General features: G+C 40.3%; 1 protein-coding gene across 2 annotated transcripts in view; it reads left to right on the plus strand.

The window, feature by feature from the left end:
• Positions 1 to 14,848, plus strand: part of PCSK2 (proprotein convertase subtilisin/kexin type 2) — a 416,285-nt gene that overhangs the window by 373,642 nt on the left and 27,795 nt on the right. For both annotated transcript variants that reach the window (XM_006860627.1, XM_006860628.1), the window contains 2 exons: positions 744 to 844; positions 8,247 to 8,474. In XM_006860627.1, the coding sequence (XP_006860689.1) occupies positions 744 to 844; positions 8,247 to 8,474 (329 nt within the window). The remainder of the gene's footprint in view (positions 1 to 743; positions 845 to 8,246; positions 8,475 to 14,848) is intronic.

Here is a 14,848-nt window from a genome sequence, read left to right on the forward strand (position 1 = left end):
CCCCAACGAGATGGATTGGCCAAGTGGCAGCATCGATGGACTCAAGCGTGGCAACAGTAGTGAGGTTGGCCCAGGATCGGGCAGTGTTTTGTTCTGCTTTGCATAAGGTCACTATGAATCGGTACCGACTCGACGGCACCTAACAACAACAATAAAATAAGAGTTGTAGAGGTTCAACATATCTCAGAATGTCGATGAATTTGACATATAGGGAAATACTTTCTTTTGAATGGACTATCCTTCCAGGTTGACTTTAACTGGACATATTTAGTCTTTGTTGGGTGTACCACTATTCCTCTCATGAAGGGAAATGAAATGTTGACATAATAACCCTCAGGGCTTCCAAGAGTCCATTACAATGTAACAAAACTGACTTCTCCCTTGAGTAGGATAGTGGATTAATTTGTTATTCTTCTCCACACAGTGTTTCCTTCTAGGAGCCAGTAAATAAATGCCTTTCTTGTCACTAGAATAGCCACATCTTTGCTTCTCTGAAAAATTGTATCTTTAGACTCTGTAACTATAAGCCAACATGGGTCCCTCTTTCCAGGAACTACTGAGAAGCTCAGAGATAAAAATTTCTGTCAAAATATATAGGTATATGAATACAAAGCTTATCCTTAGTTTCATCTTAATCTTCTTCAGAAAGAAGCATAGTTTAAATAAAGCAAGCAGCTAATTCTCTTCTCCATATTGTTTTGGCTCAAATCGCATGATTTATTTATCCCCATCTTCCCTTTCAGGCAACCACAGATTTGTATGGCAACTGCACTCTGAGGCATTCTGGAACATCCGCAGCTGCTCCCGAGGCAGCTGGCGTGTTTGCACTGGCTTTAGAAGCTAAGTATGTTTATAGGTGTGGGCCCAGGGTGGACTAACATGTATCTCCCCATTCATATATTAGGGATTCATGGAGGCAAAAGTGGGAGTGAAAGCTAACAAATAGGCAGGTCCAATGAGCTCGGGTGGGCATCTCCAAATGAGTCATTGACCTTAAATACACATTCACAGACATACACAAACATATGCATACATACACACACACCACTCCTTGTATATTATGGGCCCAAATGCAAAACCATACCACAAAGACAGCGCAAAAACTCAACACACAGCAGCACATATCGGCTACTCAGATGCCAAATAAGAGCACAAAGAGATCTCATTCTCCATGGAACCAGCCCTTTATCCTTTATAGCCTCCTTAACGGTTTTATTCCAATAATAATCACAATGAGCTAAATGAAGAAAAACAATATCATCAAGCTTAGTATTAGAAAAAGGTATTTCAGAACATGTGGAGCACATGGTGCTCCCACTCAAGATCTGTTCATTTGTAAGAATTCCCTTAAGAACACTGAGACAAGGTGGGCGAAGTCACACCATGTACTCCAAGAAACAGGTTTTACTGGAAAAACGTCCAAACCACAGAGAAGAGGAGAAAGCACTCCCCATGTTCTCCACCTCCCACAGAGAGGGACTGCTGAACCCAACTTGGATTTGAGCCTCACTGGAGGTGGCACCTGCCCACCGATTGCTCTATCTTCTCTTCATGCAAGCCAGAGGCTGCCTGGGATTCCAGGAGTGAACATTCAGATTCAGGTACCAAATGATGTGTTTGTAAGAGCCAGCTGTGTGGTGAGCTGTCTAAGATAATCAGCACACAGCAACTTGTGAGAAGTTGAATTTAGTGTCCTGGGGAAGGGAAGTTGAGTTCCCCATCCCTGTCAACTGTTGCTAAGCAACCTGAGCATCCAGCATCAATCTTCAGTGAGTCCTGCTTATCTCTCTCCATATGCAGTGTTTTTTTTCTGATTTGCAAACTAGCTAAGAATAGGAAGGAACCCCAAAAGATTATCTAGTCCAACACTCAGCCTTCAAACAGATAAATTATAACTATCCTCCTTTTACAGATAAGTCCTTAAATTTCAAGTAACCCCTCTATTTGGAGCAAGTCAAATGGATTCTTCTAACAAAAGTGAGGAGGAAAAATTAGAGCACAAGAGATAGACACAGGCCGAAGCATTTCACTTGGTTCTCTTGCCAAATGTTACTCCCATAAACATGTGTTTTCTAAAGATGAAACCATCAGACACCTGAGTGGACCCTGGAGTCTGAGCTGGCCCAGGAATGTGCCTTTATAACCCCTTCTCTCAGAGAATATGTTAGCAACCAGCTCTGACTGGTCTGTGAACTGGAGTGGGTGTAGTCACTGTCTTCTGTACTGTTGAGTGGGTTCCAACTCATAGCAATCCTGTATAGGGTTTTCAAACAGCAACTGGTAGGTTTGAGCTGCTGACTTTGCAGTTAGCAGCCCAGTGTTTATACTACAGCACCACACATTTGTTGTTGCTGTTAAGTGCCGTTCTGACCCATAGCGACCCTGTATAGGGTATCCAAGGAGACGCTGGTGAACTTGAACCGCCAACCTTGCAGTTCAAATGGCTTTGCAGTCTGGTGCATTAATCCACAGTGCCACACCAGCACCACACATTAGGAACCTTCAAAAAACAGAAACAAATTGACAAGAACAACTCTAAAGAGTAGATATAAACTTAGAGGGAAGTGTTTGTTGTTCCTATTAAGTACCTTCAAGTCAATTCCAACTCATAGCAACCCTTTATGTGACCTCAGAGTCGACCTTGAGGTTAACAGCCCAGTGCTGATCCTACAGTGCCACCCCAGGACTCTCGATTACCAATAATGTGATGACTCTGTCAACCTATGAATTGAGTGTTGTCATGCTGAGCATGGGTACCTGGGCTCTACCCAAGTGTCAGTGTTAGGTCACCCAAGTGTCAGTATTTCCTGTGTGAAGCAGGAAATCCAAATAATAATAGATGAGTGGGGACAGGGATTTATTTCTTTCTCCAGTGAAAGATGGGAGGTAAGTAATCCAAGGCTGGTGTGAGGGGTGCCTCTGTGAATCAAGGAGACCAGCTCTTTCTAGCTCTTTGCTCTGCCATCTTCATGCCCTCTAGATGCTGCTGGAGCTCTAGCCATCATGTCTATATCTCAGGCAGGAAAGATAGGAAAACAAAAGTCCAATAAGAAGTCTACCACCTTTCCAAGAAACCCTACCCAGTGATTTCTGCTTGCTCCTTTACTGTTACATGACTACTCTTGCTACAAAGAAGGCAAGGAAATATGGTTTTGTAGCTGATCATCAAATAAAATTGAGGTTTCCTTAACAAGAAAATACAAGAGGCAACTGCTAGTGTCTTAAAACGTCTGAGTGAACTCACCTTCTCTGGATCTCTCTTATCAATAAAATTTTAAAAACTAGATGATCAACAGGGTTCCTATGATCTCCTTGAATACTATAGCTCTGCTTCCAAAATATCATACTTTGGGGAAATTGCAGTTTTTTTATGGGATATGTGTTGGCTTGAGAATTGACTTTTTAAAAACAGAAAAGTGTTCCCTTTACATACTTTTAAATTTGCAACCAGTGCTTTGCTTCAGAAAGGATGTCTCTTGTAACTTATTTCATGCCAAAGATATGGGGTAGATATTATAAATTATTATAAACTTGTTTATTGAGTGCCCACTACATTCCAGGCATAATATATCTTTATACACATTTTCTACATTTACCCACTAAACCCACAACACTGAGTTGATTTAAACTTTTAGTGACATCATAGGGCACAGTGCTACTGCTCCTTAGGATTTCTGAGACCGTAAGTCTTTATGGGAGCAGACAACATCATCTTTCTCTCATGGATCAGTTGGTAGGTCTGAACCACCAACCTTGCTTGTAGTTAGAAATCCAACACTTAACCCACTGTATCACCAGGGCTCCTTCATCCTATAACAAGCTTATGAGTCTTTAGCATCATTTCACATTGGGGCTCAGATTGGAAACGTACCTTGTCCAAATTCACATAGTTGGAAATGGCATATAGCTAGGATTTCAACCCTGGGGTGCCAGGATTCCAACTCAGGGTTCTTTCCTCAACCTAATTAGGGGTCACAGGAGACCCTCCCCAACAAGTCATCTGCTCCTTTGGGTGCCATAGTGGCAGAGGATTCCACCACACATTTTGTCCATGGCAACGGGCTGTAGAGAATGAATTGGCTCTTCCTCAAATGTGTTGCCAAAAATTAGTTCAATTCATTCAAGATGAGGTTTTCCACCCTACAACCACATGATGGCATCATGGAAACTGAATTTTCTTTCACAGGTCGTAGATGTTGCAGACACTGACTGGAGAAAACACCACTTGACTTACAAATGTATTATTTTTCTCAGGCTGGAAATAATCCAGGTCTTTGAAATTATTTTTTAATTCTGTCAGTGTTTAGAGAATACACTGACTTGCAAAGCTGAAAGAAACCAGATAGCTCTTTACTACTGCAAACATCTCTTCTTAAGGGCCAAGAGACTCAAACAGTTTTACACATTTCACTTTGTTTCATATAAGAATCATATCCAATAAGTGGAGGGATTAAATTCTACTGTTGGCTTCTAGAATGTACCAGACGTCAGTAGACATTCCTCCTCTAATCTTAAAATCACAACCTCTTCAGAACATTTCAGCTTTCAATTTTCTAAACATGTATGCAATCTCTTAAATTCCACTTGGTGTCTTGATAATTAGGAGTAAAACATTCATTGGTTCCAGGAGAATTCAATGCCATAAATAGCATAACTCTGCAAGATAATAATGAGGAAATTTTCTTACAAACAGATAACTCAACAGATAAAAAGGTCAATGTTTTGTACTTTATTATTCTTAGAGAGAAGTTGACAAACCAAATGTATGTTTCAGCAAATGCCGGGCTCTGTGACAGATACAGATACAATGCTGCCCGTTATTTGGAGGCAGACCATTGTAAGCATCTATTTCAGTCACTGGGTCCAGCTTTAACTGCTTAACTAGAAAGAACTCTCACTGATCTCCCTGATGAGAGATTCTCTGCCAGTCACTAAAGTGCAGTCACTTTGCTTTGGCTTTTCCAAGCACCTCACAGTCTCCCTGCTCAAGTTCACTGACATTTCAGGCCAAGGTTTTCTCCACAATGTCATGAGTAATCATGCTCTTTGGAATCCTGGTTCCTCTGAATGAAAATGTAATCATCTTCACTTTTCGTCTAGAAGTCCTGGGTTTCACTTGGATCTCTGTGATTGTTCGTTTTGAACCAAGAGCCAGACAGTCCATCCTGAATAACCTTGACCCAGTCTACTAGTAATTAAATATTTACTCTTGAACATCACAGGAACATCACAGGGTGCTACAATTGATCATACCTAGCCAACGAGTTCCCACTAACTGCATGAAGGTCATAGTCTTTACTGATAACTCACCTGGGAGTTATTCATCTGTTGCTTCATTCCTTCATTTGTTCTATTCTGTCCTATAAGTTACTATGAGTAAGAATTGACTCAGTGGTGATAGATTTGGTTTGGAAGAGTGAGCTCCACGTTCAGTTGAAGTAATTCGTCTGCTGTGTGGCCTAAGCAATGGGATTTTACATGCCCTCTAACCACTGTCAGAAAATTTTAATTGTGTAGCCACGTTAGATAACCTCTGCAATAAATTGATTATATGGCCCACAAATAGGTCATGATGCAGAGTTTTTTCAACAATTATACTAAGTAATATGAAACACTGATTTGTCAAGATAATATTGCAAGCAGACCCATTTATTCACTGGACAAAGTATACCAAGATCAGTCCTAGGTACGAAGGGTGCAAATGTGCTAAAGATAGTGTCTCTGCCTTAGAAGAACTGGCAGGGTAACCTCATAGCAGATAGGGACATGTATCAAAGCTGTAGCAATGTAGCAGGATGCGTGTTATAATCAAGACATCAAGAATGTACCTCAGAAGAGCACAAGCAGAATGTGGGACCCTATCCAGAGAAGCAGCGACACCAGAAATGGAGGCAGAGATGAGGACATGGAGAGAGGGAGCAGCTGAGGACTCTAGACTTGCAGAAAGAGAAAGGCGGTATGCTGGCAGCCAGGAGGCAGGCTTGTAGAATGGTACCCTTTGGTTGTTTAAATCATTATATATTCCTGAGTGTTTTTGTGTACATTCCCCCCCACAAGACAGAGGGAATAGAAGCAAACACTGTTGAATGATGATGCATGGAGGAGATTGTAATCATTGCAATGAAACAATTACTGTAAAACCAATGTTCTCCCATATAAACTATCACTCAGTTCACAATAAAAACTTCTAAAAATGAGTGTACCTCAGAATGTCTGAAAGCAGGTAACACTTGAGTGTTCCAGGTTGAAAAGGAAGAAAAAAGCATTCCAGACAGAATGGCATTTGCAGATATCATAGCTACATTTCAGAGGAATATTTAAAAACCAAGACCTCTAAAGCATGCCACAAGTGTCTATCAGGTCAGAGTTACCCAAATGGCATGATGGGATTCCTGAGATGATTTCAGTTGAGAAATAAACATGTCATTTAAAAACTTGGGTTCACACAATTAGGAAATTATCCCCTTCCGATTCTTTTTCAGTGTGGTCAGTTCCATGTCTTTAACATACCTGTACCATTTTCTCCATAGGATAAGCACTGGACTGTGTACCACAAGATCAACAGTTTGAGTCCCCAGATGCTCTGCAGGAGAGAGATCTCTGTTCCCACAAAGATTTAGGAATTGGCTGTTGTTAACTGCCATCGAGTCGGTTCTGACTCATAGCAACCCTGTATAGGTTTGCCTCGTGTGGTGCTGTGGGATAATGCACTGGACTAAAAAAATGGTTTGAACTGAAAGATTGGTAGTTAAAATTCACCAGCCACTCCTTGGAAACCTTATACAGGGTTACTCTGAGTCGGAACCGACTCAATGACACTTAACAACAAAACAACAACAACATATATATCTTATATGGAGTCCTGGTGTGGTGCCATGCAATAATGCACTAGATCGAAAGGTTGGTTTGAACTGCAAAGTCAGCAGTTCAAATTCACCAGCTGCTCCTTGGAAACCCTATACTGGGTTGCTATGAGTTGAACCAACTCAACAGCACTTAACAACAACAACATGTCATATACACGATATATATGTATATAAGTAAGTGCATGAATCACAAGAGTTCAGCATCCAACTCTTACTCATTTCACAAATGGAATATACTCATTTATCCTGTACCCAGAAGGTACTTTGGGTCCCCTTCTAGTCATCACCCTATAAGGATAGTCACCCACATGACTTCTCACAGTACAGCTCCATTTCACTTTTCTTATACTTTAAATGGAATCATATAGTATGCTCTATTTTGCACCTGACTTCTTTAAGTCCACATGTTTATGAGATTCATCCATCCATATGATTTGAATTAGCTGTTGTCTATTCATTCTCATTGCTGTATAGTATTCCAGCCTATACTAACATCTCAATGGGCTTATTCATTCTATTGTAGATGGGCATTTGGAGGTTTTGTGGTTTAGGGCTATAAACACTCTAGTACATGTCTTTAGGGTATATATATATATGTTGTTGTTGTTAAGTGCCATCAAGTCAGTTCTGACTCAGGGCAACTCTGTATAGGGTTTCCAAAGAGCAGCTGGTGAGTTTGAACCACCAACTTTTCAATTCAAACTGACCTTGAGGTACAGTGCTTTATCCCACAGTGCCACACCAGGACTCCGTACATATATTCACACACATATTTTTGGGGTACTTACTTGGAAATAGAATTTTGGGTCCATGGCTTAGGCATATGAACAACCTTAGAAGATATAGTCAATCAATTATCCACAATGTTGTTGTTAAGTGACATCGAGTCAGTTCCGACTCATAGCGACCCTATAAAGGGTTTTCAAGGAGCACCTATTGATCTTGAACTGCCGACCTTGTGGTTCAAACCAACCTTGCAGCCCAGCACATTAACCCACAGCACCATACCAGGACTTCAATTAGCCACAATAATTGCAATAATTTATACTCCTACCAGCAATGTTGGTGAATTCCAGTTACTCCAACATCTTTGCCGACACTTGGTATTCTCAATCTTTTTCATTTTGATCATTCCAGTGAGTACAACTCCCTTGAAATAAATATATTTAAATAAGAAAGGAAACATGTTTTCAATTGACATACGTAATGGTTATAAATAGTTTATGGGACCCTCCTTTGGCTTGGGGGCCCATAGATATTTCAGAGTCTTACAAGGGGCCAATGGCTGGGTGGTACTTATCTTAGTCATGTGTTTCTCTGCCTTTCTCTCCCCTGTGCCCTGGTTCTCTGGCTCTCTTATCCTCTGCCTCCTGTATCCAGCCTGGCTTTGACTTGGCGAGACATGCAGCATCTGACTGTGCTCACCTCCAAGCGGAACCAGCTTCACGACGAAGTCCATCAGTGGCGGCGGAATGGGGTCGGCCTGGAGTTTAATCACCTCTTTGGCTATGGTGTCCTTGATGCAGGCTCAATGGTGAAAATGGCTAAAGACTGGAAAACCGTGCCTGAAAGATTTCACTGTGTGGGTGGCTCCATGCAGGACCCTGAGTAAGTGAGGGCAGCAAGTCTTCTATTACATGTGGGAAATGTCCCAGAGACAACACCATCGCATTTACAGTAGAATCCTGGATTTAAAGCAGGAACCGCCTACTCCTAGGCAGAGCTGTGGTGTTGCACAACTGCATGAGGGCTGTTGAAGGAGAATACAGTTGACTCACTCAGAACCCCTGCTTTTTGGTGTGAGTCCTAACTGCTTCAGTGCCTTATACAATTTTCTCTGTAGATACACAAATCTGCATGCAAGCAGCACCCAGATTGGTCTACAGAGCATGACACCTATCCTAGAAGCCTGTCCTGTGCCCCCTCATCTCCCCAAGTATAACCACTATCTTACTTATGAACTCCAAGCATTATTTTTGCCTTTTTTATACTTAACATGAGTCCTTGGGTGGTGCAAATGGTTAATGATCTCTGCTGGTGACCAAAAGATTAATGGTTGAAGTCCACCCAGCGGTACCTCAGAAGAAAGTCCTTATGATCTGCTTCTAAAAAATATGCTCTTGAAAACCTTATGCAGTAAAGTTCTACTCTGACATACATGAGTCCACTGGGGGTAATAATATAAATAGAATCACCTGGTTTATTTTCTTTTATATCTAGATTCTTTTATTTAGAAATGTTTGTGAGATCTGACTATGTTATAGCATGTAGTTGGTTTATTTTCAGTGCTGAGTAGTTTCCCATCATGTCACTCAGCACAATTTATATACTCATTATATTGTGGACTTGAGTTTCATTGGAGTGAGGTGAACTTGCCATTTGGAAGGGTTCAAGCAAAGAGTTCCCCACACAGAAACCATGGGGCTAGTCAAGTGCACCTTCTTCCTTTCCTTTTTTACCAGCATGCCAAGAGGACTTGGACAATAGGGATATCACTTTATTTCATTTCTATCTTCATTTATCCATCAGTAAAATGGAAATAACAGTTTTTGTAATGATTATTTTTGAGGCATTCCTTGCATAGAGGAAATGACATAGAACTTATATATTATTTGATTTTTGATAATGTATATGCCCCAATAATCAGAGCTGAACATTTCCATCCCCCTACAAAGTTTCTTCATGAACCCTTCTTAATCCCACATATCACTATCCCCTCCCCTTTAGTCCTGAGTTCTCTTCAGCTTTTGGAGTCAGTTAACCAATCCTGGAATCACATGTTGACTTCACGAACTTGGACAAGACTTTTGACTACTGTGACCCTTAGCAGTTCCCAACCTTTTATTTACACCATGATACCTTTTGGTAGACTGGTGAAAACTATGACTGTTTCTCAATATAAGATTTTAAATACATTAGATAAAATATATAGAAATGCAAAGGAAGCCATTACATTGAAAACTAGTTATACAAATGTTTTTAAAAACAAATTTCTGATGAAGTGATATTTGTCCTTTTTATTAACATAATTTCAGAGTAGTAATAATGATCAAACCATAGTATTTTCAATCACCTCATATGCATGCGAAAGCTGGACAGTAAATAAAGAAGATAGTAGAAGAATTGATGCTTTTGAGTTACGCAGTGTTGGAGGAGAGTTTTGAAGGTGCCATGGGCTGCCAAAAGAACCAATAGATCCATTTTGGAAGAAGTGCAGCCAGAGTGCTCCTTGGAGGCCAAGATGGCCAAACTTCATCTCTCATACTTCGGACATATTGTCAGGAGGGACCAGTCACTGGAGAAGGATATCATGTTTGGAAGGTGGAGGGTTAGAGAGAAAGAGGAAGAGCCCCAACGAGATGGATTGGCCAAGTGGCAGCATCGATGGACTCAAGCATGGCAACAGTAGCGAGATTGGCCCAGGATCAGGCAGTGTTTTGTTCTGCTGTGCATAAGGTCGCTATGGGTCGGTACCAACTCGATGGCAACTAACGACAACAACAATAATGATCAAAATGCTGGAATGGAGTAGGAAATACCTGGAGTTTTTTTTACTACAAAGCATAAGGAAGTGCTTATACCACTATGGTGTATGACCTGTACTCATAATCAAAGAAGAGGCTAAATTTTATTTAAGTTGTTGTTAAGTGCTGTCAAGTTGGATCTAACTCATGTTGTTGTGGTTGTTAGGTGCCATCGAGTTGGTACCATCTCATAACGATCCTAAGCACAACAGAACTAAACACTACCTGGTCCTGGGCCAGCCTCACAATCATTGCTTTTCCTGAGCGCAATGCTGCTGCCACTGTGTCAATTCATCTCATGGGGTGGGGGGAGTCTTTCGCTTTTTCTCTGACCCTCCACCTTACTAAACATGATATCTTTCTCCAGTGATTGGTTCCTTTTCATAATATGTCCAAAGTATGAGAGACGAAGTCTGGCCATCCTGACTTCCAAGGAGCACTCTGGCTGCACTTCTTCCAACATAGAATTGTTTGTTCTTTTGGTAGTCCATGGTATTTTTAATATTCTCCTCCAGCACCATAACTCAAATGCATCAATCCTTCTATGGTCTTCCTTATCCACTGTCCAACATTTGCATGAATATGAGGTTATTAAAAATAGCATGGCTTGGGTCAGACACAACTTAGTCCTCAAACTGGCATCTTTGTTCTTCAGCACTTTAAAAAGGTCTTGTGCTTGTTTGAAGATGCATGCAGGGGATTGTGATCATTGCAATGAAATAAAATATGATAGGATGAATGTAAAGATAATGTTCACCCATTAAACTAACACATAATTCACAATAAAATCTTTTTTTAAAAAAAAGGTCTTGTGCAGCAGATTTGCCTAATGTCATTCCTTGACTGCTGCTTCCATGAGTGTTGATGGTGGATCTGAGCAAAATGAAGTTTTTGTAAAGTTCAGTCTTTTCTCCATGGATAAGGATGTTGTTTATTTGTCCAGTGGTGAGCATTTTTGTTTTCTTTACATTGAGATGCAACCCATACCAAAGACTGTGGTCTTTGATCTTCATCAGTAAATATCTTAAATTCTCTTCATTCTCAGCAAGTAAGCTTGTATCACCTGCATATTGCAGATTGTTAATGAGTCTTCCTCCAATCCTCATACCACATTTTTCTTCGTATATTCCAACTCCTCAGATTATTTGATCAGCATACAAATTGAATAAATATAGTAAAAGAATACAAGCCTGACGCACACCTTTCCCAATTTTAAACCATTCATTTTTCCCTTATTCTGTTCAAACACCCGCCTCGTGGTCTATGTACAGGTTCCTCATGAGCACAAGTGTTCTGGAATACTCATACTTTGCAATATTGTCTATAACTTGTCATGATCCACACAATTGAAAGCATTTGCATAGACAATAAAGCACAGGTTAACATCTTTCTGGTATTCTCTGCTTTCAGCCAAGATCCATCCGACATCAGCAATGCTATCCCTAGTTCCATGTCCTCTTTTGAATCTGGCTTGAACCTCTGGAAGTCTTCTGTCAATGTATGCTTGAAGCTGTTTCTGTATTACCTTTAGTAAAACTTTACTGGCATGGGATATCCATAATATTGTCCAATGATTTCCATCTTCCATTAAGTCACCTCTCTTTGGAATGGGCACAAATATGGATCTATTCCAGTCAGTTGGCCAGCTAGTTGTTTTCCAATTTTCTTGGCATAGATGAGTGAGTACCTCCAGTGCCACATCAGTTTTCCATTCTTTCCACAGAAAGATTTCCATTTGTATTTCATCAATTCCTGGTGCCTTATTCTTTATCAATGCTTCAATGCACCTTGGACTTCCTCCTTCAGTTTCACTGGCTTTTGATCACATTCTACCTCTTGAAACGGTTGAACATCTACCATGTCTTATTGGTACAGTGACTCTGTGCTACCATTTTCTTTTTATGCTTCCTGCATCATTCAGTAACCTGCCCAGAGAATCCTTCAGTATTTCAAGTCAAAGCTTGAATTTCTTCTTCAGTTTCCCCTGCTTGAGATATGCTGAGCGTGTTCTTCCCTTTGGATATTCTAACTCCAGGCCTTTGCACATTTCTTTATAATATTGTCTTTATCTTCTCGAGCTGACCTTTGAAATTTTCTATTCAGCTCCTTTACCTCCTCACTTCTTCCATTTGCTTTAGCATCTCTATGCTGGAAAGCAAGTTTCAGTGTCTCTACTGACATCCATTTTGAACTTTTCCTTCTTTCTTGTCTTCTTAATGACTTTTTGCTTTCTTCCTGCATGTTGTTCTTGATGTCATCCCACAATTCTTCTGTTCTTTGGTCTTTAGTGTCTTATGCATCTAAATTCAGGTAAGATATATTCAGGGTCATATTTTGGCTTTCGTAGACTTGTTTTAACTTTTTTCAGTTTCAGCCTGAATTTACATATGAGAAATTAATGGTCTGCTTCACAGTCTGCCCCTGGCCTTGTTTTGACTGATGATATGGAGCTTTTCCACCATCTCTTTACACGGATATAGTAAATTTGGGTTTTGTGTATTCCATCTGGCGAGGTCCATGTTTTTAATCATCTTTTATGTTGTTTAAAAAAAGGTATTTGCAATTAAAAATCATTGGTCTTGCAAAATTCTATTATGAGATCTTCAGAATCATTTCTAATACCAAGGCCATATTTTCCAACTATTGATCCTTCTTCTTTGTTTCCAATAATGGCATTCCAATCACTAGTAATAACAATACATCTTGATGATTGCATGTTTGATCAATTTCATACTGAAGAAGTTGGTAGAATTCTTCAATTTCATCATCACTGGCTTTAGTGGTTGGTGCATAAATTTGAATACAGTTGTATTAACTGGTCTTCCTTGTAGGTGTATGGCTATTATCTTATTACAGACAGTGTTGTACTTCATGACAGATCTATATGGAGATCCTATATAGGGTTATGATGTTGTTGTTAAGTGTTGTCGAGTTGGTTACAACTCATAGTGACCCCATATAGGGTTTCCAGGGAGTGACTGGTGAGTTATAATCACCAACCTGTGGTTCAAACTGACCTTTTGGTCCAGCACTTAACCTACAGAGCCACAGCAGGATTCCTATCTATATTCTTAAATGCCTATGGATCACAAAATAAGGTCCCATTCTCTCATTCAACTTCAGTAAAGTGGAGCTGGTATTCCCTTCTTCATCAGGTGCTGGGAGACTTTAACAAGAGAAGTGAAATGCTGGAAGAGAGTAGGCACTCAATAAATGTAATTTCACAGCACTCCTCTGCCCATTTTCCCCTCATCCATGACTTTAGATCAGGGGTGGGAGAATCTTTTTTCTGTCAAAATATATAGCATCCTTTGTGGGCCATACAGAATTATCAACTTAAATTTTAGCCTGCTGTATTTAGTCAAACATTTAATTAACTCGTCCTGGTGTAGCACTAGTGGGATAATGCACTGGACTGCAAGGTAGGTTTGAACTGCAAGCTTGGTGGTTCAAATTCACCAGCTGCTCTTCAGAAACCCTATATAGGGTTGCTATAAGTTGGAAGTGACTCCATGAAAATTAACAACCATACAATGTAGTTGCCTTGGCAGGGCCGGACCAAATGACTTGGGAGGCTTTATACTGTCCATGGGGCCTGACGTTCCCCACCCCTGATTTAGATGCTCCTACTTCTTCTCAACTTGATGACACTTAACAACAACAACAATTTTACACCTGTATTACAACTAAATGAGCAAAGATCTGGAGTCAGAAAACCAAAAGGAAAGAACATGCTCGGCATTTCTCAAGCTGGGGAAACTGAAGGCAAAATTCAAGCCTCGACTTTTATTATTGAAGGATTCTCTGAGCAAACGATTCAGTGATGCAGATAAAGCATCAAAAGAATATGGAAGGAATACACAGAGTAACTGTACCAAAAGGAAATGGTTGATGTTCAACCATTTCAAGAGGTAACATATGATCAAGAGCCAACGACACTGAAGGAAGAATTCCAAGATGCATTAAAGGAATTGGCAAAGAAGACATCAGGAATTGATTGAATAAAAACTGAAATCTTTCACGAAAGTGAGGCGGCACTGGAGGCACTCATTCACCTATGCCAAGAAATTTGGAAGACGACTATCTGGCTGACTGATTGGAAGAGATCCATATCTGTGCCCATTCTAAACAGAGTTAACCCAACGGAGTGTGGAAATCATCGGACAATCTCTTTGATATCCCATGCGAGTAAAGTTTTACTAAAGTTAATACAGAAATGGCTGCAAGCATACATTGACAGAGAACTTCCAGTGGTTCAAGCTGGAAGCAGAAGAGGCCATGGAACGAGGGATATCATTGCTGATGTCTGATGGATCTTGGCTGAAAGCAGAGTATACCAGAAAGATGTTTGCCTTATTGACTATGCAAAGGCTTTCGATTGTGAGGATCATGACAGCTATGGACAACATTGCAAAGTATGAGTATTCCGGAACACTTAATTGTGCTCATGAGGAATCT

Source organism: Chrysochloris asiatica, unplaced genomic scaffold (assembly GCF_000296735.1).
Source record: "Chrysochloris asiatica unplaced genomic scaffold, ChrAsi1.0 scaffold00039, whole genome shotgun sequence".
NCBI lineage: Eukaryota > Metazoa > Chordata > Mammalia > Afrosoricida > Chrysochloridae > Chrysochloris > Chrysochloris asiatica.